Source organism: Canis lupus, chromosome 11 (assembly GCF_011100685.1).
Source record: "Canis lupus familiaris isolate Mischka breed German Shepherd chromosome 11, alternate assembly UU_Cfam_GSD_1.0, whole genome shotgun sequence".
Taxonomy (NCBI): Eukaryota; Metazoa; Chordata; class Mammalia; order Carnivora; family Canidae; genus Canis; species Canis lupus.
The window spans coordinates 18,256,354-18,282,927 of NC_049232.1; the positions used below are offsets into that span (position 1 = coordinate 18,256,354).

Consider the following 26,574-nt stretch of genomic DNA (forward strand, 5'->3'; position numbering starts at 1 on the left):
CCAAGCAAAGAAACATGAAAATATGACCCATGGTCAAGGAAAAGTAGTCAATAGAAATTGACCGTGAGATAGATATTGCATTTACTGATCAACATATTGTAGTTGAATCTCAGCAGAAGAGAATGAGAATGGGTAAGAAAAATTATTTGAAGATGCAATGGCAGAAACTGTTTCCTAAACTGATGAAAAAAAGAACCTTTTGGACCTAGGTATATCATAGAAAATGAGAGAAAACCAAAGATACAGAAAATAAGTTTTGAATTCCCCTATTACACAGGGGAAACAGTGTTAAGATCGATGACTTCCTATCAGAAAAAAAATGAGTCCAAAAGACAGTAAATGGTACCACTAATGTATGGGGGAGAGGGAAACCCTATCAACAAAAATTCTCAATGAATTTTAAGATTTGAGAAAGAGAGAAACAGAAAGAGCTGATGGGGGAAAGGGAGAGAGAGAAGCTCAAGCAGACTCCTCACTAAGCATGGACCCTGATGAAGGGCTCCATCTCACCACCCTGAGATCATGACCTGAACTGAAATCAAGAGCCAGACACTTAACTGACTGAGCCACCCAAGTGCCCCTCTCAATGAATTCTTTAATATGTCTTCTTAATCTATGAAAATGTATGTACACACATGTACACAAAAAATGTACAGCTAACATCATACTTAATGGTGAAAACCAAATGTTTTCCCATTAGAACTGGAAGCAAGGCAAGTATATCTACTCTTACACTTCTGTTCAGTTGTACTGAACAGATCAGAGCCTGTATAGTAAGATGGGAAAAAGAAAGGTATAAATATTGGGAAGAAAAAGTAAAAAAGTGTTTCTTTTCACAGATGATATACTTTGGTACAAAGAAGATTTTAAGAGATATAGTAGTAAAATTGCCAGAAGTTATAACTGGATTTTTCAAGGCCACAGAATATAAAGTCAATTTATAAAAACAATTTTATTTACATATAGTGGAAATGAACAGTTGGAAAAATTTTATAGTAACCTCCCAAACCATAAAGTATATGAAAATAATATAACAGAAAATGTGTAAAACTTCTAAAATGATACCTACATAAGCACTGCTGAGAGAAATTAAAGATCTAAATAAGGGTTTTTATTTACTGAAAGGCTTAATATTATCAAGATGTCCATCTTCCCCCCATTGTCTGAGACTAACTATAATCTCAATGAAAGTTTGATGCCAGCTTTTTTTTTTTTTAAGAAATTGACAAGCTGATTCCAACATGTATTTGGAAAAAGGACACACAAGAATCAAAACAATTTTGTAAAAGAAGAATACACTGGGTGGGCTTACATTATCTGATTTCAAAACTTGTTATATCTGGTAGTCAAAACAATGGGGTTTTGGCAGAAACTTAGTGGTACAGATGAATGAAATGAAATAAAGAATCTGGAAATATACATAGACATATGTGGTATTGACTCTCAAAAAAACCCCACCAGTATAATTGAGTGATGGGAAGATAGTTTACAATGAAATGGATCTACAACAACTGGAGACCCATGTGAAAAAAAATGAATCTCAACCCTGCTTTACACCTTGTGTGATGGTAATTCATAATGCAACATCAAAAGCTATGTGAAAGGTACACCTATCAAACTCTTAGAAAAACAACGTCAACAACAACAATAAAAAAACCCAGAGAAAATCTATGTGACTTGGGGAGGATGATAATTTCTTAGATAGGATACAAGGAAAGCACTTATCAGAAATTCTTAAAAATAATCATTTGGACTTTTTCAAAATTTGGACCATCTTATGTCCAAAAGACATTGATATGAAAATGAAAAATATAAGCCTTGGATTGGAGAAAATAGTGGCAATATATCTGTCTACCAAAGCATTTGTATCTGAAATGTGAGATATGTGTGTACATATATATAATATATAAACATATAAAACTTTAAAACCCAGTAAGAAAGATGTACAAATAGAAATGACCTGTGTTTGCTCAAATACTAGCTGATGATCTTGAATTGATTAAATGACCTCTCTGAGTCTCGTCGTCATTGACAAAATGAGGATGGTGGTACTGGTAAAGAATATAAGATATCTTGTGTTATATGGTAGATCTACCGTACAGTGAATTTGAATAATTTTACTGCAAACAAATAATTGTATAAGATCCTGTGTAGACTTTTAATCATGTGGAAGACCTACTATCAGAAAAATATTTATTGTTATATTACAAATGTTTTTATAATTTTGTCAGCTCATAGTTAAAATTCACTTTCCTTTTTTATAAAATTATAATTTTGTAACATTGTGTGTCAACTACACTCAAAAAAATTTTGAAAGAATTGTAATTTCATCCCACATTATCTTAATACATTTAAGAATCATTTGTTACTACTATACGTATGCTCTAGAACATTTTATTTTGTCTTATCTTACATTGCTAGGGAAAGCTAGTGACAAGAGAGGTAAGAATGGTTAGTTAAGAGTGTGGCTTTTAAAGCTTTATAACATAAGAAAAAAATATTGGATGTAACATTCTTTTTTCAGAGCTTTGAAGAGAAAAATGGTATTAGAAACAAGGAATACAATTAAAGTTACGGTATTGGTAGGGCAAGACAAAACTTGCATGTAGAGAGGATGATCCTAATATTATATATATTTTACATGTATATGGTTAAATACAATGTATTTAGTTATATGAATACATAGGAAATAAAACTAGAGAAATATACATTAAAATGTTAACTATTTTTTGAGTAATAAAAAACATCAAAAGGCAAAAAAACAATGTTAACTATAAGTAGTCCCAGATACTGGGGTTATAGGCTAGTGTTTTAACTTTATTATTTTATTTCTCAAATTTCTATAAAAAATATATACCATTTTAATGAGAAAAAAATAAGAGTAATCAAATTATGAATATCCTCTTTAGTCTCAGAAGCAATATTTTGAATACCTAACAACCATGAAAAGGAAGATAGATCTCGTCAGGTGAAAAGTATATAAAGCCCAATTGTGGTTAATGCATTCTGACATGGTTATTTCTAAGGTATCTTTTAGTTATGGATCAAAAAACCAAAGCTTCATTGTCTATACAGGATTTCTGCTCAAAACCCAATGCAGAAGGCTTTTTTGAGGGGTAAAATTTGCTATGGTTTTGCTAAGCCATTTCCTGTTTTATGGAAAAAAAAAATCTTTGTACACCTCTTCAATCCTGAATCCTGTAGTAGAAATGTTGACTTTAATTTTTTGTATTCTGATAGTGAGGACTTAAAATAGGGTCTAATAGATAGCTTTTGACTTTTGGATTGCATTAGCAATAAATAGAAATAAAATGGAAAATAGAAAAATTTTTGGTTGAAAATAGGAAAAAAACTATCAAGGGATATACTTTGATAATATTAAATATTGGTAGATGCTGACAAGTAAATCTCCCTTTACTTCTCCCCAGGAATTTTTATGAAGGATCCCTGTTTCCACATATCACTCCATATCCGTGCTGTAACAATGAAAATCAGCCCACCAGAGGGAATATGTTATTTCTAAGTGGCCTAGCACCATTTGATCAGTAAAGTCTAAATGAAAAGTTTGAATAGTTGAGGTGGAAGGATCCCCTTTTAATTAGTGTAAAAATAAAGATGATCAGATCTTTAGCTTCATAAGGAGGTTGTGAAAGATAAAATGAAAATTTAAATCTCCATGGATTCCATGGTCTCGTCCACATTTGACAAGCTAACCTCACACTGCCCAGTTTCTAGTATATTTTTTTCTTAGGTAATTTTTGAGGTTGTAGATTATGTGAGCACATTAGTAGGAAGGAATTTTAGATAGCTGTTAATTTTGGTTTCAAGTAAAATAAGTATTTTCATAAATCTAAACCTATCTGCCATAATATATTTGTTAAATTGTTCTGTGTGATACAGTGGATTTAACAGCTTAAAGCTGACCCAGTGTTTGTGGGATCATAGTAACAAAAACACAAAACATGTCCTCTCAACTGTCAACTATATGATTTCTCAGTATAATATTCATGTTTCTCCTTGAAATGATGGAGAAGACATAAATTTCTCTTGAAAATACTCTTAAATTTAGAGTTTAATTTGTTAATGGTAGTTTTGCTTCTGATATTTACTGAAATGTTTTTGGTTTATGTGCAGTACTTTTGTAAGTTAGTTTTAAACTAATGCCATTGGCAAGTAAGAGAGAAAATTTAATAAGATACACAAATGGTAGAAATATATTAATTTGATACGACTCATAGAATAATTTCTGAATGAATCATTTATAGGTATATCCCAGGGCACTATAAAACTGCACAGTGAGACTTATTCTCGGATGCATCTTTATTCTTGGAAATTAAAGTCTACATTTCATTTTTTTAAGTATAAATCAGGACTTCAACAGAATTTATTGGACTTCTCAGTTGCCAGATTCTAGCAGTATCATTTCCATAAACTCACATTATGAAACTTTGTGATGCAGTCTTCAGGAGCACTGAGCCAACATGAGCCAGAGATGAGAGAATTTCAGTCCACATGATCACAGGGCTAGGTGGCAAACAAATAATTATCCTCCTCCCCCTACCCCCCCCAAAAAAAACTTTTGAATATTATGAATCTAAGAATATATTATTTGGGCCCTTGTAAGAAGTTGACAGTGGAAGAATTGAAGAGTAAGAATTTTAATCTGATCTGCGGTTTTTAAATGCTCAGAATTTATTCTTCAGTAGTACTGAAAGGTACTTCCACTGCTTTTGGAGAAAAGATCTTGCATTTTTTGAAATATTTGCTTTATTAATTTGTTTGCTGAGTAGAAATTGTGTGAGGGACTCTAAGTGCCCTTGAAAATAAGCAGTGCATTTGTCATAGTTTTATCATGTTGTTTGGTTACAGATGAAGTCCCTTGCTTCACATTATGTAAATCAAATAGTTATGTTGCAGCCTCATACATTATGATATGAGTTATTGTACATTTATAAAAAGAAAAAAATCCCTTTCCCTCTACATCTGAATATACTTTACACTCAGTGATTCTTGGCCCTATGGTGAAGATTTTGATTTTTATGTGATTCTTTAATTTTCTGCATTACCATATTATTCAGTATCATCTGTTGTGGGTGTTTCTCTCCCCATTTGTTTGCTGGCAAAGGCAATTGCAAAACATAACTATTCATTATTTAATACAATTCCCCAGGCTTCTTTCTCACTGATTGTGGGGCCCTTATCACGTTAAAGAAATGATTGTCCTCTTCTTTGTCTTCAGAGTAGAAGCCTTTTTCATTTAACTTTGTATTCTTTCCTTTTATCCACTGCTTGGCATATAAGAGGCACTTAATGAATCTAGCCACATCCATTTGTGTAGCCTGTGCACTACACAATGGTAAAGGGAACTTTTTACATTGTTGTGTATGTAAACATACCCCCAGAATTAAGTATGTAAACATACCCCCAGAATTAAGCACTTAATTTTAACTTAATTAAAAATTAAGTTTTTTTTTTTTTTTTTTTCCACACATGTCTCTGTTTTATTATGGCAAAGGTGAAAACGCCACCTTCCCCACAACGGCAACCGGTAACATTTATCCCCAAAATAACTTGGTACAAAACAGGGCTGCTTCAGAATTTAAAAAAAAAAAAAAAGAAAAAAAAGAAAAAAAGGAAAAAAAAAACCCCAAAACCTTTACATGTGTTTTTAAATCCTATCTTAAAACATAAAAGAAACAAATCCATCATTGGCTGCACAGCCCCCAGTCCACCGCCCCCTCCCGCCAGGGAGCACGGAGGAGACATCTGGGTCCTGCTCCACTTGAGGATCTGCTGATCTCTTTAGCTGGTATCCATTCTCACACATCCTATACAACCAGGCATGGTATCCCTGTGATGAATTTGATTTTTATATATTCTGATGCAGAAAAGGGCTAAATATATCTGGTCATTTACTAGTGACAGATGTCAGCAAACCTTTTCCATTCCTCTTCATCAGTAATTATACTCAGGCTCTGAATATGTTCCACCACCACAGGGATGTATTTTCCTGCATCATTTGTTGTTGGTTTTGAGCCAGAGACCATCTTTGTCCAAGTTGAGTACCAAAAGAGATGTCTCCCTGGAATTTTTTGGTAGATGGAGAAAATTCTATGTAGTACTTAGAGGAAGACATCAAGAAAAGACAGTGAAGAAGGAAACTCTTGGAATGTCAGCCACTTGGTTTGGATGATTTGGGGCTATTCATATTTTCTTGTATTACTTACTTTAGATCCTCTGGGAAAAAAATGGGTTTGGCTCATGATGGGGTAGGGAGGCAAATTCTGTGATTATTAGCTGGTGAAATATGATATATTTTTGAAGGTGGTTGCTCAGTGGAAAGATGCTGGGGGGTTAGGGAAGAGTTAGGGTCTGCTTCAGTGGCTGTCAAGCAATCATTTGGATTTTAAAAACTTTCAATTATAAACCTGGGAACAAGTGTTCCAATAAATGTTTTGTTTAGATGTACAAAATTTTCAGTTTTGTATCTTAAATATTGAAAAAGGTGCTGTTCACTGGTTTAACTTAGAAGCTTTGGACATGGTAGTTCAAGGGATTACTTTTAGTGGGATAAAATTTCAGTATGTTTTCCCTTATTTATTTAGAGTTGTCTTTCTAGTTTAGGCATGTATTTTCAGAAAGATCATTTAAAAAAAAAGGTATTAAGATACTCAATGCTGATGGACAATCTGCCTGTTTGGTTCATGAAACTTTCTTTTTCTTTGCTATTTATTTTTTAATAATTAGCAAAAATTAACTAATTTTGCAACATTAATTTGGTTGGAACTGTAGATTTTTAAGGCATATGCAAGTAATACTGATAAGATTACATCTTATATATAAAAGATGTTCTATGTAGTGAAGATTAATGCATAAAGTGATAATAGCCAACTTTCAATTGATCCAGAAGGGATTAACTAGTTTTTTTCAGATTTATCAGAAAAAAAATAATAGCTTATTTGAGAAAAAAAAATTTAGAAATTTAAATTCGTGAAAACATGTTATGCTGTTCCTGTTGTTTGGAAATACACAGTTATCATTACATAGCACATTTTAACACTCCATTACGTGTATTGCATTTGGATATGACCCACTCCCTTGCAGTCAGATGAGAGGTTTCTACAGTAGCGCCTCTCTAGCAAAGATATCTCTGATATGCAACATAAAAGCAGAGGCAGGAGAAAGCATGGTTGCTAAAACAAACCCAAGTCAAATATTTAAGGGTGGAGTTAATTAACTGAGAAAAGGAAGAAAAAAGGATAACGTGCAAAAGGGCCTCAGTTTCTGCCTTCCCTGAATCCTACTGAAATATCAGAGAAATATTCTTAGCTAAGAGACCCACAGGAATAATAAAAGTTCAGATGATTCTTTGTGAAGAAATTCATGTGATAAACTAATATACTTGTACTATTTTTGTTATTTATAACTGCAGAATGGTAAACACTTGCCTAATACTGAATGTGATTTAAATGTATTAAATTTTGGGCAGCCCGGGAGGCTCAGCAGTTTAGGGCTGCCTGCAGCCCAGGGCCTGATCCTGGAGACCCAGGATTGAGTCCCACATCAAGCTCCCTGCATGAAGCCTGCTTCTCCCTCTGCCTGTGTCTCTGCCTCTCTCTCTGTGTGTGTGTGTGTTGTGTGTCTCATGAATAAATAAATAAAATCTTAAAAATAATGATAAAAATAAATAAATAAATGTATTAAGTTTATATTAAGTCCATTTTGTGCCTCGTGTTGAAAATATATTATTTAACATTATGTTGAACTTTTCCCTTCTCTCCTTTGCTCTAGTAATCAAAGATTGATTCTATATCTGTTTTATAGAAATCATGTCTGTCAGATATTTGCCAAGAGGAATAGTAAAAAGTTATAATAATTCATTGTTAATATTAGCTTACATCATTCTGTAGTTCATGCATATCCATGACTGTCTACACAGACTTTTTCCTGCTCCAACCTTCTGGAAAAGAAATGGCAATATTGTAGGGATCACTAATTTTTACAATAATTCATAATTAAAATAATCTCCACTTGTAGAAAGGTATCTCTGAAGAAAAATTTAAATATAATTTAAGGTTATTGCAAACATCTCATTGAGGCAGATGTACAGTCTTTTTAGTAGTTTGGTAAAAGAAGCTGTATGATACAAAGTGTAATAAAAGAATAAAGACCATATGGCTTGATTCTATGTACATAAGATCTGATGTTAACAATAGGTACATATTTTTTTTATATTTAATTACTGTATGGTAGATTACAAATTGTATTCACTTGATTTAGTTATGTGATAATCTGCCTAGATAATCATAAAGTGTTTTCATTATAGACATATTGGAATTGTAGAAAAACTATAATAAAAATCCTCTTACATGCACAGATAAGCAAAAACAAAACAAAACAAAACCCTGAAGAGCTTCTGAGATAAAGTGGGGGCTGCCCTGAGAGGAGTTGTTGGACCTAAGAATCTGAGTTCTTGGGTTTAACACATGAAGAAAAACTTTGAGGCTTTGCAAAGTGGGGAAGAGATGCTGAAATGATTGCATATAGCCAGAACCCTTAGATAACTATACCCTTGATAAAAGTTATATCCGGTAGAAGCTCAGCAAAAGAGCACAAGTTGTCAACAAGAAGCATTCTGGTTTCAGCCATGACCCTGGGTTAGGAAAAAACAGCTCCTCTGGGTATTCACCACCACAAATATGACTTCAGCGTTAAAACACTTGTTGTTGAAAGCATAGGCAAAACTACTCTGAGGGGGCCCTCCATTTATACCATAGAAGGCAACTTAAAATACAACTAAATGAGTTTACAAGATAATTTAAAAACACAAAATGACAGGATCTTCCATTGTAAGAGCCAGGAGATTTCCAGTAAAGAATAATTTAAAAAGCTAGGATTATTTTTTTAAAACATATTTACATGATTGAACATTCACACCAAAAAAAAGAAATATGAGAACAATATGTTTTTGGGGAAAAAGTTGATTTGAAAATTGAGGAAAATAAAATGCTTATAAAATAAATAGACTTAAAATCTCAATTTCTGAGTTGAAGAGTAGATTAGATGCAACTGAAGAGAGCACTGGTGGATTGGATGATAGATCTGAGGAATCTTGCCAGAAGGCTGCATAGAGTGTAAGAGATTGAATTATAAAAGAGTGCTTTAGAGTTACAGACATCAGAAAGAAGATCAGATATACACCTAAAGGAATTCTAGCACAATAGAGAGAATGTGAAAGGAATAGGCTAAATGGATAATGGTAAGAATTTGTATGTGTTCATAGGTTCTTCAAATTAGATTCCAAGTACCAAAGAAGAAAAAAAAAAAATCAGTACCTAGACACATCTAGGTGGGACTGCAGAACTACAAAGACATAAAAAAAAATTTAAATTAACCAAAAGCCATGTTATTTATTTCTCATTAAAAAATTAACCAGAAAACAAATGCATGAAAGAAGAGCAAGTTGCTCACTGACTTGTAATCTATATTTATGAATGCTAGAAAAAAATGAAATAATATTTTTCATGTGCTAAGGGCCAGTAAAGTTAACCTAAAATTCTGTACTTGGCCACTATTCCATTATGAATAAATACATGGGAAACAATGTCTCTAACACCTTATTATTCATAGATCCTCACTGAAGGAGTTCCTGAAGGATGTACTTAAAGAATAATGAGCTCTCTAGAAAGTAAAGATCCAATATGTTACTGAGAAAATAAATTGCTAAATACATGGGCAAATCTAATAATGGTTTCGAAAATCTAAATTGAGATTTGAAAAATTGAGGTAGGATTATAATGTCAGATAAAAATAACATAAAAGATTGAAGGGAGAGGTTGGATTAAAAGTGTTTGATGCTTTGTTTCTTTTTTTTCAGGAGGAGCCTGAAGATAATTTTTACTTTAGACATTTCAAGTGAATGTGGTAGGCAGAATAATATCCCTGTTCTAATCTATAGACCCTGTGGCTATGTTATCTCACATGACAAAAGGGGCTTTGTGGATGGGATTATGTTTCAGATTTTGAGCTTGGGATATTTTCCTGGATTATCTAGGGGAGCCTAATGTAGTCACAGGTGATAGGGAAAAAGGGATGTAAGAGAGTTAGAGAAAGAGATGTGATGAGAGAAGCAGAGACAGGCCAAGTGATACCATTGCCAGCTCTGAAGATGAAAGGGAACTTGTGAGTCAAGAAATACAGGCAACCTCTAGAAGCTGGAAAGGCAAGGAAATGGATTCTCATGTAGAGCTTCCAGAAGGAACCCAACACTGCTGATACCTTGCTTTTAGCCTAGGCTTATGACTTATGACTCCAGACTTATGACTTTGAAACTGTAAAATACATTTAGGTTAACTGACCATATTTGTGGAATTTGTTATAACAGCAATAGGAAACAAATACAATGCAATTTAAATTGGAAGTAACCATAAATTAAACACAATCTAATGTTACTTTTCAAGCAGTGGCAAAAAAAAAAAAAAAAAAAAGAGAGTGAGAAAGAAAGAGAGAAAGGAAAATAAAACTAGATAGGAAGAAAAAAAAACTAGATAGGAAGGAAGAGAAAAACAAGGAAAGAACAAAAGTATAACTTGGAAAATAGAATTCAGAAATAATAGAAAAATCCAAATATATATATAATAAAATATTAAATTCACTTCCATATTATATGAATAGATTTTCATAATTTTAACCATACACTATTTATAAGAGACTTAGAGAAAATTAAATCGAAAATAGAACAAAGAAAAAAGATATACCAAGCAAATATCAAAGTATTACTAGTATATTAGTATTTGTTAATATCAGACATAATATACTTTAACACAGAAAACTCTAAAATAAGAAGGGTTTCTATATAATAGTAAAAACTAATTCAAAATTAATTATAAAAATTCAGAAAGGTAATTTAGTTTTATCATAAAGGAAAAATTAGCAGAATCACAAGGAAACAACAAATGTATAACCAGAATGGAATTTTAACACATTTTTCAGTAACAGATTTAAAAATACAGAATTTGTCAATTTTATATCAGAGTTGGTTATATAGCTAGATCCAATGAATATGTATAGCTTTGCTCCAATTTGAGAATATACATTTTTTAAATTCCAAGATAGTTAACATACAGTGTTCCATTAATTTCAGATGTACAATGTAGTGATTCAACAAGTCTGTATCTTACTCACTGTTCACTGAACATCTACTCTTAATCCCCTTCCCTTTTTTCACCCATTTCCCCCACTCACCTACCTTCTGGCAACTACCAGAGGTGGTTCTCCGTATTTAAGTGTTGGGTTTTTGTTTATTTCTTTACATTTTAAATATGCATGGAGCATTAATAAAATGATGCACAGATATTAAGTCACAGATGCTGCTGATGAGCTAAGCAAAATGTGAATTGACACTAACCATTGTTATTATTAATATAGGTGTCATTGGTGAAATTGACAGGACTGTTGCACTTAAGTTTTTTCATTTTTCATTTAGAAATGGCATTCAGATGACTATAACAGAGAGAGGACTAAAAAAAAATATTTATTTTTCTCCCTCACATATACACAAAGACTAATTATTGTTTGTAATACTAAAAATTCTGTAGGATCTAAATATCTACTCATCAGGAAATTGTTTAACTTAGGGTACAGAAATAGTATCAAGAACAACAAAAGACAACAAAACCATCAACTTACTTTTGAAAGCTTATTGGCATCTGGCATTGTTTTAAAGATTTTTTCCTGTGTTAGCTTGTCCAACACATCCACTAAACTCACATTAAAATGTTTTATATATGGGGGGTGCCTAGGTGGCTCAGTCGGTTAAGCATCTGCATTCAGCTCAGGTCATGATCTCAGGATCCTGGGATTGAGCCCCATTTTGGGCTCCTTGTTTAGCAGGGAATCTGCTTCCCCTCTGCTTCTGCCCTTCCCTTGCCTATGTGTGCATGCACGTGCTCTCTCTCTCTCTCAGTAATGAATAAGTAAATAAAGGTATGTATGTATGTATGTTTTATATGTGTTAAGTCACCTAACCTGCACTATAAACCTACATGGTAGATAGGTATCATTATTACTTCCTCTTTTTTTGTAGATGAGATGAAAGAGGTACAAGATTAAGTAAATTGCCTATGGTCACATAGCTAGTGAAAGGTAGATAACATTGTGCTTTCATATAGCTTGCCTCTTAGGCTCATAACTTCTTAAGGAATGTTCTTCAAGATACTGTATTCAATAGCAAATTGTAGAATATTCTTAGATACTACCTGTGTAAAAATACTAATTTCCTCCTGCCCTTTATAAAGTGATTACAATCAATCTTTTAAAAATTTTGCCAGTGTTACAATATGAAATATTTTTCTGTTTTAAACTGTGTTTTTTACATTTGAATCTTCTATCTGGAAATTATTTCAAGTGCCTGTGAAGCAGAAATCTTAAAATATTTGTCAAACAGAAATCCATGTCCCAATACCAAATACTATTTTTTGTAATAAAAAATGAAATCTGTAAAGTTCAAAACAAGATAGAATTTTATTTTTTGAAATATTCTTAATGAAATAGGGCATGTTTCAGGATTATATCAGGAAAAATTTGCCATTAAAAATTTAACAATTCTCCCATTTTCTTAGAATTCAATTTTATTTTCAGTTCTATTAATTTCTTGGAGATAAAGTGTATGGTTCAGTTCACGTAACTCAAAAATGAGTCACAATCTCTATTGACTGTGGAAAAGTTTATTTTTACATCCATTTTCTGTTTCCTTTCTAGGAAAGATTTCTGTGTTCACAAAGATGAACCATGTGATACTGTTGGTAAGTGTGTATAAAAATTTTTATACTTTTGTGGAGTTCTGGGCACATTTAACACATCATTTGTTGAAGTATAGGAAATGATATGAGAGTGCTGGTTTTAATGGAATGTTTTTAGAATGTTGGAGGTATGTATTTCCAACCTATGTGTTTAATCATTTGTCAATATTTTAATTATTAATGAAACAGCCTAAAGACATATATATATATATATATATATATATATACACACACACATATATATATCTCAATCTCACATATATATATCAATCTCACAGTGTATATATATATATACTGGAGAAAAATTTTAAAACAATGCTTTAAGAATACGATGAGTTCTTTTTTTCTTACCATCACAAAGATGTACACATGAGTTCAGCAAAATTCTATTAAATTAAATTCTAATTTAATTAAAATTAAATTCTAAATTAAATATTAAATTCTATTCTATTATTTTTGCTAAACCAAGGCAAAATGTATTAATGTCAATGTGAATGACTTTTTTTAGGCTAATGGTTGGTTTATTTGTTTGTTTTTGAGTTATGTATGCTTGAAGTTCTTTGCAGACTGTATCAAGGAAACTCCATCTCATTTCCCCAACAAATGAGGATTTTCAGTGTATCAAATAGTACATTTTCTATATTTTGTCCTGGATATTTAATTCCCAAAACATAACCACACAGCCAGTAGAATTTATGAAACAACAGCTCTTAATTTTGAGAGAATGGCTATGTATATGCTATTATAAATGCATCTATATAATTTACTTATCCATATATATCTATATATAACCATATATTAATTTTATTACTATATACATATATTAGTGTTAGGTCATGTAGCTGTATATATATAATAAGGCATTAATGATAAGATATAGTTAGGAGTCATAGTCTGGTTTTGTCATATCACGTGTCATCTATTTCTGTAGGTAGGGTATATTTTAACTTAACCCTTTTTGACATGTCATATGTCTTTGTAAGATGAACAACCTAAAAAGTGCAAAAGAAGAATAAAGGGGTATAGGTATTTAAAAAAAATTCTAATTCCATCATCTGAAGTTCTCATTAACCTTGGATAATTAAAATCTGAGATAGTAATTGGAAAATAGTTATAATAATGTTAAGTAGTTAATGATGAAATCAAAGGAATATTTGGTTCAGAAGGGGCCATAGCATAAAAAGATCTGGATGCCTAAGGAAAAGCTGACTTGATTTAGGGATGATATTCCTAATGTTACCTCACTTTCCTGCTTCCTGCAGGTTTTTTTTCTCTTCTTCTTGTCTGAATCTCCAGAAATTAAATCTCAATGTACAGTTTTAATCAACCTCACCACAGAAGCTTTTAATTACCAATGAAGCCTGTATCAAGACAATTACCTTTTCTCCATTTAAACAATATTGCTTCTGAAGCTTCTTTAATAATGAGGCCCTTCATGCCTCATTCGAATACCTGAGAGGAATCAGCACCTGGGGCGGTCTCTCCCATAATTATGCATACTAATCACCTCTTTATAGCCTGGACACAGCCTAAGGAAGCAACTGCTAACATGAGTCAAATCAATTTCCTTTTGATTATGTCTATGTTTCACATCTTGCTAAATCTGCTATTTGAAAATAACATACATATTCATGATATATATTATTTATGAAACTTACTTTCTGGTTTAAAGCACATTTGAATAATGAAGTACCTTGATGTGTTTGGACAATCAGAGTACATACGGTTCATCAGGAAAGCAGTATAATCACTCCCTCTTTCTATTCAATCTGTCCTTTAAGAGCTTGGTAGAGACTGGCTTTAAATATTATAACATAGGATGTGGAAAGTCCAGTGCCCTTCCTGAGATCTCTTTTTATTTCTGAGTACTTAGATTCTTGAGGTCGCAACAATGTCAGTTGATGCAACAATGTCAATTCTTGATGCATTCTTCATCCAGGGGCCCAGTCTAACCTCTGGGCTTCCAAATGTGTGAACAAATAAATATCTTTATTATTTAAGCCAATATAAGATTTTTGTTTCTGTAACTGGCAGCATAAGATATAAATTTTCCCTGATACTCATATAGTCATTTATAAGGGAAGAAGAGTATAGGGCAATATTAATAACTTCTGCTCTTATTAAGAGAAAGCAGGTAAACCCGGCAGTGAATTGTTCCCAAAGTTAAACAAATGTGTGTGGCTTGCAGGTCCTCTTAACAGCTCTCAATCTCTAGTATCATAAAACAAGAAAAATTTGGGTTTATCAATAAATGTTTATTGACACATATTTTAAAATCTCCTTATGTTAAACTATGGGCTGTATTTTTGTCAAATGTCAAATGTTTTTGTTTTTTAGAGAGAGAGAGAGAGAAAGAGATACAAGCAGGGGTGGGAGTGAGAGAGAGGAAGGAGCAGAGGGAGAGAGAGAATCCTAAGTAGGCTCCAAGTCCAGTGTGGAGCCTAACGTGAAGCTTTTGATCATGATGCCAAGATCATGACTGGAGCTGAAATCAAGAGTCAGTTGCTTAACCACCTGAGCCACCCAGACGCCCCTGTCATATGCTTTTCTTACATCAGTGATTACCTTCTTGCCTCTTCTATCTATTACTGATGTGAAGACAGCCCATTTCACTTTGGATACTATATGATGAAAATTTTTCAAGAGAGGAAGGAGAAAGGAAAATGATTTTTGTATTTATTAGTTTGGATAATATAGGCATAAATGATGACTTTAATGACAATTTCCCCCTTGTCTCCTAGTAGATAGAGTAAGAGAGGAAAGAGATGTTAAAAGCTTTGAATTTTTGGTATTAACTTGAATTATACATGAGGAGGAGTGCCTGTGTTTAAAAACAATGGTTAGACTTAGGCTATACATTGTTAATTTGAGCAACACATTAATGAACATTATCTCATTCAATTCTTCGAAATCCAAACTCTCTAGTTTTATTATCATTATTACTTTATAGGTGAATAAAACACTGAAATAAAACAGAATATGGATTTTGAAGTCAGACACCCAGCTTTAAATCCTACTTCAGCTGTTTATCATCTACACAAATGTGGGCTTATTTAACACATTGAAAGTTTGGACTTCTCACTTTTGCCATAGAAGCTATATTATTGACCTCACTGAATGTTGTGAAACTCTAGCATTTGCAAAGGTGGCTCTTTTTTTTTTTAAAGTTAAATTCAATTTGGCAGCTTGTAGTACATTATCAGTTTCAGATATAGTTTTCGATAATTCATCAGTTGTCTATAATGCCCAGTGCTCATCACATCACATCCCCTCCTTAATGCCATCACCCAGTTACCCATCCTCCTACCTACCTCCCCTTCAGCACCCCTCAGTTTGTTTCCCAGAATTAAGAGTCTCTCATGCTTATCTTCCTCTGATTTTTCTCTGTTAAGTTTCCCCTCTTTTCCTTATGGTCCCTTTCACTATTCCTTATATTCTGTATATGAGTGAAACTGTATGATTGTCTTTCTCATTGACTTATTTCACTTAGCATAATACCCTCTAGTCAATGTAAATGGTAGGCATCATCCTTTCTGTTGGCTGAGTAATATTCCATTATATATGTGTGTGTGTGTATACACATATGTATGTATGTATATGTACTGTATCTTCTTCATCCATTCATCTGTCAGAAGGCTCTTGGCTCCTTTCACAGTTTAACTATTGTGGATGTTGCTGCTATGAACATTGGGGTACAGGTGCCCCTTCATTTCACTACATCTGTACCTTTGGGGTAAATAGTGTAATTGCTGGGTCATAGGGTAATTCTATTTTTAACTTCTTGAGGAACTTCCACACTGTTTTCCAGAGTGACTGTACCAGCTTGCATTCCCACCAACAGTGTGAGAGGGTTCCCTTTTCTTCACATCCTTGCAAACATTTCTTGTTTCCTGTCTTGTTAATTTTAGCCATTCTGACTGGTGTCAAGTGGTATCTCATTGTGGTTCTGATTTGTATTTCCCTGATGACAAGTGATATGCTGCATTTTTTTATGTGACTACTGGCCATTTGTATGTCTTCTTTGCAGAAATGTCTGTTCATGTCTTCTGCCTATTTCTTGACTGGATTGTTTGTGTTCTGGGTGTTGAGTTTGGTAAGTTCTTTATAGATATTAGATAATAGCCCTTTATCTGATATGTCATTTGCAAATATCTTCTCCCATTCTGTAGGTTGCCTTTTAGTTTTGTTGACTGTTTCCTTTGCTTTTTATCTTGATGAAGCCCCAGTAGTTCATTTTGCTTTTGTTTCCCTAAAGGCGGCTCATTTAGAATTGTTATTCTAGGTTCACTAGGTTCTATCACATCTTTTATTCCCTGCTAAGAGGTTACACATTTGCCCAGCATCACTGTTAGTAAGTGGTGCTACTGGCCTCTGCCTCAGATCTTAGGATAATGAATCAGCTTTTGTCTGTAATGTGATATGTTCGTCTAATAGGGGACAATACAGCTAGAAGACTAAAGGTGAGGCAAATAAGTTTGAATGAAGTTATAGAATAAAATTGCCTTAATTAAAAAATATAAAGAAATGGCAAATATAAGCTTGTAAATAACTTATTTGTCACCATTTTAACTTTGTAGCGATAGGATATTTTCCTCATTTGCTGATGCAAAAGATACTTGCATCTTAAATGTGTTAGGCTTTATCAGTGTTGTGGGATATTATAAATAAATGCTTAATTGGGTAATTTGTACGTATTTATTAAGCTTGTATTTGAAGAGGTGTTTAGAGGGTAAAAAGTAAAAATTGTTTTACCATTTCCTCCATCACTGTTTCCTGTTGTCTTTGTCACATAGATAGTTGGTAGATTGGTGGGTATGTATATAGATACTGGAAGAAAAAAATGCTATTAAATGTTTTTTATCAACAAAATATCAATTCTGAAACATGTGTGTCCACCTTTTAACATTCCTGAAATTGAGATTAATTTTGTAACCAGAGACCTATTAAAATTGTGCCAATGTAATTCAGAGTTTTTGAATCTTAGGTTGGGTAAACACTGTGGTATCCTCAAATTTCCAGAAAAATAATGTCCAAATCTGGATGCAAATGGCAACTGTTCACTGGTGTTGCTAGTGAAATTGCCTTAGTTTCTGTGGCAGACAGCATAATGATCCACAAAAATGTACGTTCCAGTCCCTGGGACCCGGGAATATGTTAGGTTATATAACTTAGGGAAATGAAGGTTTCATTTAATTCCATGAAATTAATTCCATAGGTGGACTTAAAGCGGTTCATCAACTGACCTTAAAATAGGGAGCTTATCTTGGCCTGTCTTGCTATGGTAATGTAATTGCAAGGATCTTTAAAAGCAGAAGAGGAAGGCAGAAAAGCTGAATCAGAGGAAGATATGATTACTGAAGAAAGGCCTAGGGAGATGTAATGTGAGGTTTCAGCTCATCATTCCTGCTTTTGAAGGTGGAGGAATAGGGCCACAAGTGAAACATCAGCAACCCCCAGCATCTGGAAAAAGGAGATGGACTCTCCCCTAGAGCCTCTAGAAGGGTGCATGGACAGCCTTGTGATACCTTGATGTTAGCCAGTGAGATCTGGGTCAAGCTTCTAATGTAGAGACTTGTAAGATGGTTAACTTGGGTATTGTAAGCCACTACATTTGTGGTAACATGTTACAGCAGTCGTAGAAAAACAGTATACTTTCTAATAACTCATTCTCCCCTCCCATGACTTATACAGAATGAATCCTGAAATATGGTGCTCTCAAATCTTTAGACTGTGAGGTCAACAATCCTCACCCTATAGTTTATTTAAGAACTGGTAGTGATTTTTGAATTAGATTAAAAATTTAAATTTGTATCATGATACATAAATAGATGTAAAGAACAACAAACTAGCGCTATGCTAACAAACATGATTAACGATAATTGACCACTTCTGGCTGAGAGACTAGACTAAAAAAACAGTCTCTATTATCTATGAACAGTGAAAGAAATGTAATCAATTATTTAAAATATTTCCAAGAAAATACCAAGCACTGATGATTTTACAGATCATTTCTACTAAAAGTACGAAGAATAGACCATTACCATATTATATACACTATTTCAGAGAATATAAAAAGATTAATTAAAACCCTATAAATGTTTTATGAAATCCTAAAGAGGACAGTGTGAGAAAGAAAAACAATAAACTCTTCTCAGGAAAGAAATGAAAGAATTCTAAATCAAAATTAGCAGGAAAAAAATTAGCAGATATCATCTCACAAGGTATTCTTTTTTTTTTTTTTTTTTTTTTTTTAAATTTTTTTTTAAATTTTTTATTTATTTATGATAGTCACAGAGAGAGAGAGAGAGAGGCAGAGACACAGGCAGAGGGAGAAGCAGGCTCCATGCACCGGGAGCCTGACGTGGGATTCGATCCCGGGTCTCCAGGATCGCGCCCTGGGCCAAAGGCAGGCGCTAAACCACTGCGCCACCCAGGGATCCCCTCACAAGGTATTCTTAAATAATCAAGTAGGGGTACTTTATTTGAGATTTATTCCAGAAATACAGCAGTAGTTTAACATTAGAAAATCTTAAAATGTAACTGTGTAATACAATTAAATATAAAAACCATATGATCATCAGAATGGATAAAGAAAATGTCCTTCATACAACTCAAAACACATTCATAGTAAAGACTCTTGACAAAAGAGTACAAAGTAGAAACTGTATTAACTCAGTTAAAGATATTTACACAAAATGCATAAATATATTTTTAAAAATAGTGAAGCTTTAAAAGCATTCCTTTCAAAATCCGAAACAAGAAGAAGATTTTGTTATCACTGTTTCTATTAAAAAATGTACTGGCAATTTTAGGCCTTAAAATGAAGTGAATGTTATTATTATCTCCATTAAAAAAAAAAAAAAACAAAGAATATGGAATTAAATTATTAAAATTAACAGGAGAATGAGGTGGTTAGATATTAAAGCAATATTCAGTAACTATTTGTATTTTATATACCAGCATTTGCCAGTAAGGCATTCAATTAAAAAATACTATTAAATATATGGAAAAATAAAATTCTTTGGAATACATCTAATAACAAGATGCATAGACCATATGGAGAAAATTATTGACCTATTTTATAATTCAATCAAGAAGGCATACCTCAATGAAGATCTAAACTGTACTCATGTTCTGAAAGACTAAAGGTGAACTGAATGGCTGTTCCCTCAAATTGACATATTGATAGAATGTATTTGCATAAAAATTCTAAAAGGAGTATTGTAGGAAACTTGACAGGCTGATTCTAAATGTCATGGGGCAGCTTTGACCTAAGAATTGGAGAAAAAATATGGAAGGGGAATCTGCTCTATCACATGTCAAGTATAGTATGTGATACATAGGATAAGGCTATTGCACATTTTTGGGAAAGTGACAAAGCAGAACACTGTGAGAGCAGAACACATGATGTTAAGACATTTATTCACATAGAGACAAGTTAAAATGAATCACATGGTTTAAATTTTTGAAAAATTAGAGAAAATATAGAAAATTAATTTTATATCTTTTGTGGTAGAGACAAATTTTTTGAATGACACAAAAATTCTAATTATAACAGAAATGCTTGATAAATTCAACTATATTTATATTTGAAATTTCTGTGTCTCAAAAGAAATCCCAATACCAGGGGAAAAAATAGGCTTCTCTGAGGTACAAGATACCATATTTCATGAATTTTGAGGTGCCTTTATTGTCCTTGATTTTAAGATTTACTATTATATAATGTACCACTGAAGAGGAAAAAAACCCGATACAATAAATTCTTGATTGTAAGACATTATCAATTGTAAGGCAAATCACAATGTGAATCTTAGAATTAGTGATATATAGTGATTCTTGAAATTAATGATGTATAGTATTTGTAACACACATAACACACATAACTGTTAATAATTAGAACACAGAATATAAAAAATAATATCTATAAATCTGTGAATAAGAAACAAACATACAGTAGATGTACCAAGTAGAACCAAAGACTCTAACAGCCATCTTTAGAGCAGAATATATCAAGTGTGAATTAAAAAAGAGAGATAGAGACAGAGAAAGAGGAAGGGAGGGAAGAAGAGAGGAAGGAAAGAGGGATGGAAGGAAGGAAGAAAAAATAAAAAGAAAGAAAAGAAAGAAAGGAAAAGAAAGAAAAGAGGTGTTAAACCCATTAGTAGCAAGAAAGATACATTCGGATTACAAGGAGATTTCTACCAATGAGAGTGATTAAAAAAAAAAGTCTGATATTATCAGGTGCACTTTTTAAAAATCAAACAAAAATCTTCCATTCTTTCTGAAAATCCTAATAAAATCATGTTGCAGCTTCTTGTTCTGATTTCCATATATCTCTTCTGTTTTCATACCTACATCTTTGTCTTTGTGTGCTATGTTCTAGGTAACTTTTTTGTCTGTGTGTCTTGGTTTATACCAATTGTCTATTTTCTTCATACATTTCTTTTTTTTTCTTAAAGATTTACTTATTTATTTTAGAGATAGCGCATACATGGGGCAGAGGGGCAGAGGGAGAAAATCTCACGCAGACTCCCCGTGGAACATGCACCCTGAGATGTTGACCTGAACTGAAACCAAGAGTTGGACACTGAGCCACCCAGGCACCCCTCATCGTGCATTTCTTAATAATTTCATGTGTTTGGCTATGAAGGATTTTTTATTTCAATAGCTTTTTTATTTCTTTTTTTTTTATTTTTTTTTTTTTATTTATTTTTTTTTTTAGCTTTTTTATTTCTAAACACTCATTTGGATTTTTTCTCTCTCTGCTATGGCGTTTGATAATATATTGATCCTTCCTTTTTTTTTTTTTTTTGATCCTTCCTCATACGTTCAATCTCTTCTTTTAGGTCTAAATTATTAAAAGTATACTTTTGAACATTGACATAGCTAATAATTTTGTTATTGACGTTTTTGTGGTTCTAGTCCTATTTGTTTTGTTAAATCTTTTTGGTGACTTGTCACTCAGTTATGTAATTATGCATTTGAGTTATTCCTTTATTTCTTTTATCTGTGGGAATGCTCTATGACCTGGAAAAGATATACCTTTGTCAAGATAAAAGTTCTATTCATAGTGGAATCTGGATGGCTCTGTTGGTTAAGCGTCTGACTCTTGATTTCAGCTCAGGTCATGATCTTGGGATTGTGGGAGCTTAGAGCCGTGCTGAGCTTAGAGCCTACTTAAGAATCTTTCTTATCTTCTGTCTCCCCACCTCTCTTCCTCCATCTAAAAAGGGAAAAAAAAATATTCACATATGCCTTAGGGATATTTAAGTGAATTTTGTGAGTTAGCATTCCTTGAATAATGTAAATTATTCATTATTACAGGTAATGTAAATTAGATATGGCAACTCTGAATATTCTCAGGGGAGGCCTTTTTTAAAAACGTGGTCTAGGTCAAAGTAGACAAGTTTTTATACCATTTCCTTTTGCCAGGGAACAGTTGTTTTTCTAAACTACTCTTTCATTGCATTGAAGGAAAGAAAAATGATACCCCCTCCTTCTCACTTTATTTTTTTTTTAATTTTTATTTATTTATTCATGATAGACACAGAGAGAGAGAGGCAGAGACACAGGCAGAGAGAGAAGCAAGCTCCATGCACCGGGAGCCCGACGTGGGATTCAATCCCGGGTCTCCAGGATCGCGCCCTGGGTCAAAGGCAGGCGCTAAACCGCTGCGCCACCCAGGGATCCCTCCTTCTCACTTTATATTGAGATAATGTTATGTAGAAATTTCAGTTCCAAGGCCTTACTTTGAGCAGTCTCTCTTTTTGTCTCATTGTCATGACTTATGCTGAACACCTTTGGATTTGAGTTTGGCAAACTCCCAGAGGCTGCTAGCACATTAGTGCTGGCTTAGAACTCCCCATCTTCCTTTCTTTTCTTTAGGCCTGTGGGGGAATTTCCCTTTTTTATATACTCAGCTTTGAATTTAAGGGATTTTTGTTATTTTTTAGTTCAGCATTTATCTGTATAGAGTTGCAAACAACATGGTCTTGCTGCCAGAAATTGAAGTCCTGAAAAACTTTTAAAGCATTGTTATATATATATTTTCTACACACCATAGCTTCATTTGGTCACACAATTCACTTTGTCAGCATTCACATGTGCTCTGAATGTTTTAGACATTTGGAGATTTGGTGTTAATAATCATGATGACTCCTACAAGTTTTTAAAAAATAATTTTAGAGCTTCTCTGTAGGTATTTAAGTTGTGTATATGCTATAAACCAGTTATTTTCAAACTTTTTGGTCTTAGCATCCTTTTATACTGTTGAGAATTAGTGAAGATCCCAAAAGGCTTTATTTATATCAGTAATATTTGTCATTAGTCACCATTATTAGAAATTAAAGCCACGAAATTCTCAAAAATATTTTAAGTCATTTAAAATGAACAGTAATAAGCTCATCAAAGGTAAGCATAAAGAACATGCATTTTATAAAAATTCACTACATTATTCAAAACAATACTGAGAATACGTGGCTTTTATATATTTGCAAACATATTTGTATCTGGCTTGTCAAAGGCAGCAGGGATCTTATATGTGCTTTTGTATATAAGGTGCTGCTATTTGTTATTTTGGTTGAAGTGTTTGAAGAAAATAATGACCACACAAAGATAGATAGTGTGAAAATGGATGAGTACTGCGCTTTTTAGTGATGTTTATTGGTCAATCACAATATCTTAGTTCACTGAGTTAGGCAGATCCTCTAAATGTTGGCACATTTCACCATTCAATATATATTAAAAAAACCCTATTTGTTAACATCCCCTTCATTCTTATCAGAAAAGTTTTTAAGTGTTGGAAAGTTGCCAAGCTCACATTGGCAAATAAAAGTTTTCTGATATTCAGGGCACCTGGCTGGCTGTGTCAGTAGAGCATGTAACTCTTGAACTCAGGGGTTGTGGGTTTAAGCCCCACAATAGGCATAGAGATTATTTTTTTTAAGTTTGGGGCACCTGGGTGGCTCAGTCAGTTAGGCATCTGCCTTCAGCTCAGATTATGATCTTGGGGTCCTGGGATCATGCCCCACAACAGGCTCCCTGCTCAGTGGGGAGCCTGGTTCTCCCTCTGCCCCTCTTGCTCATGCATTCTCTCTTTCTTTCTCAAATAAATAAATAAAATCTTTATAAAAATAATAAATTTTTTTAAGTTTTCCAATTTCTAATTTCACTTGAAAGTTTGCATTTTTGTCATTGGCCTATATAAGTAAATAGAAACATACACAAACCATCAGTTGCAGATATTACTGATTACAGATATTATAGCAAGTAATATATTTATTACACGTATCTACACATATCACCCATTCATTTCCTTGGAGTGACAGGTTGCATTCTGTTCATTTTTGGCTAAATGTCAGCCCTATTCCCAAGTCTGATTAACCAATGTTTGCCTGTTAAACATTCTTTCAAGTAAAAATGGTGTCTAGTGAAAGCAAAATTCAGTTCGTAACTCAAACCACCTCACAGACCTGTTCCTGGAGACAACATCGTATTTTTAGTCTGCAGCAGAAATACTTTATCCATACTTCCTTTTTGTTTTGAAATATTAAAAGGTGTGTGTACTCTGGGGTGCAGAGTTAGTAAAATTAATACCCTTTACTGGGGATGCCTGGGTGGCGCAGCGGTTTAGCGCCTGCCTTTGGCCCAGGGTGCGATCCTGGAGACCCGGGATCGAATCCCACGTCAGGCTCCCGGTGCATGGAGCCTGCTTCTCCCTCTGCCTGTGTCTCTGCCTCTCTCTCTCTCACTGTGTGCCTATCATAAAAAAAAAAAAAAAAAATACCCTTTACTGCTTCATCTAGGACATTTTAAAGGAAAATTGTCAGTTTTGCCCATTGGGAGTGAGTATTAGTGAAAAATAAAATGACTGGCAGCCCAGTTTGCTCCCCCTACCCTCATTTGTGTTAGGCTATTGTACCTGCCATGGCTTTTGCCCCATCAGGACAAATATGGATGGTTTTGACCTTGTGGACCTCTTGAAAAGGTCTTAGAAAATATTTTGTAGAAGCCCAGGATTCTGCAGAGCACTCTTGGAGAAATTCTGCTATAACTTGGCAATGATTAAAAATCAATAGTGATAAGTCAGTGGTCGTGTGTGTGTGTGTGTGTGTGTGTGTGATGAAACCTCCTAAGGACTTTAAAGTATAGCAAATTGGTAAATAGAGCTGGCAAAGGTACATGTTGGTCAGTATGATTTTTTTAGTGGTGAATATTTTTGTAGCTCTTGTTCAGGAAAGGGGTTGTGCTTCCTTAACTACCAGATTTTCCATTATGGGATTCTTTGCTCCTCCCTTCATTCTGTTGGTAAGACTTAGATGCTTCTGTATTATTAATAAACTTTCTTGTTCTATCTTCTGGCATATTGGAATGATGGTTTATTCTGCACATTTCTGAATAATTCTGATTTTGCGTACTTGCAAATGATCAGGCATACAGACCACCTAGAAAGCAACTGCCAAGAAGAAACATATTCAGAGACTAAAACATACTTAAATAACCCTTTTATGTTGACACTGTACATGTGAGAATCTCCAGACACTTCCCTTTCCAAACACCAGTACATTCTCCAAACCACATTTCAGCAGAAGTAATCATTTTTATTGGGTGAGAAGAAGAGGTCAAGCCAGTTTTTTTAAGTAGCTTAATTTTCATTAAATAGCTGTTGTCCATTTTCTTTTGCATTATGGCACCTAAAGCACAGACAATTTTGGAGACTGGAAATATGGAAAAATTACTAAGCTCAATCTCTCTCTTTTAATATACTTTTGGTTAGAACTATATTTCTTCTACCAAAAAATCATGCTGATTTCATATTCAGGATTTTGAAATGTGAACTTCTTTGGTGAAGCAAAGAATGAAGTTACTTTTTTTCCTATATGAATCTTACTTTCTAAGCGAATTAGTAATGTAATTAAGTCTTCAAGGGAATTCAAATACACTGTTTGAGTATTCACCATCTTCAAAGTCCCATTATAAGGCCTCGATAGATTCAATGATGACTGTGGAGGCTCTTGCTCACTCAGTCTAGTGGGACATATGCTTTTGCAAAAGAGATTATTAAACCTTTTAGACATACGCATTGCCTTAAATGTGTATAATTTTATATAACCTAGATCCAGCTTTGAGATACCCAGAATTTATCATGAGATTTGTTGTTATAAATTATTGCTCAGTGTTTAATATGAATGTTCTCAGAAATGCAAATAGAATATATTCGGTATGGTAGACAGAATTCTAAAGATGACACTCCTAAGATTTCTGTCTGCTGATTGCTCAAACACTGATCTAGGTACTGCTGTGAAGGGATTTCACAGATATAAGTCCAGTCCCTCTGTTTACCTTAAGATTTAGAGATCTAACTCTATTCACCTTTTAAAGCAGAGGCAAAGGACTGAATTGACCAACAATCTAAATGAATATGGAAGCTGGTATTTCTCCAGACATGAGATAAGAGTCCAGCCTGGATGACACCTGGACCCGTGAGACCCTGAGCAGAAAACTCAGTTAAGCTGTCACAGATTTTTGACCTACAGGATTGTACAATAATAAGTGGGTGTTATTTGAAGCCACCACATTTATAGTAATTTGCTATGCAGTTAGAAAAAATTAACTGTCAGACTAAAGACTGCATATAATTATACATTATACTTTGGGGGTTTATATACTGGAAGAAAATAAAGTCATCTTAGATGAAAGTATTGTGCATGGCCCTCTGAAAGCAGAGTAAGACAAAAGAAAATGTGTGTTAAGAAATAAAAAGGGAAAAAAAATA

The 26,574-nt window shown here is 33.5% G+C and overlaps 1 protein-coding gene across 1 annotated transcript in view; it reads left to right on the top strand.

Annotated features, from left to right (window-relative positions):
• The window catches only part of ADAMTS19 (ADAM metallopeptidase with thrombospondin type 1 motif 19), a 228,940-nt gene that overhangs the window by 57,156 nt on the left and 145,210 nt on the right, over window positions 1-26,574 (top strand). The window contains exon 7 of the mRNA XM_038551654.1: window positions 12,760-12,803. Coding sequence (XP_038407582.1) covers window positions 12,760-12,803 — 44 coding nt within the window. The remainder of the gene's footprint in view (window positions 1-12,759; window positions 12,804-26,574) is intronic.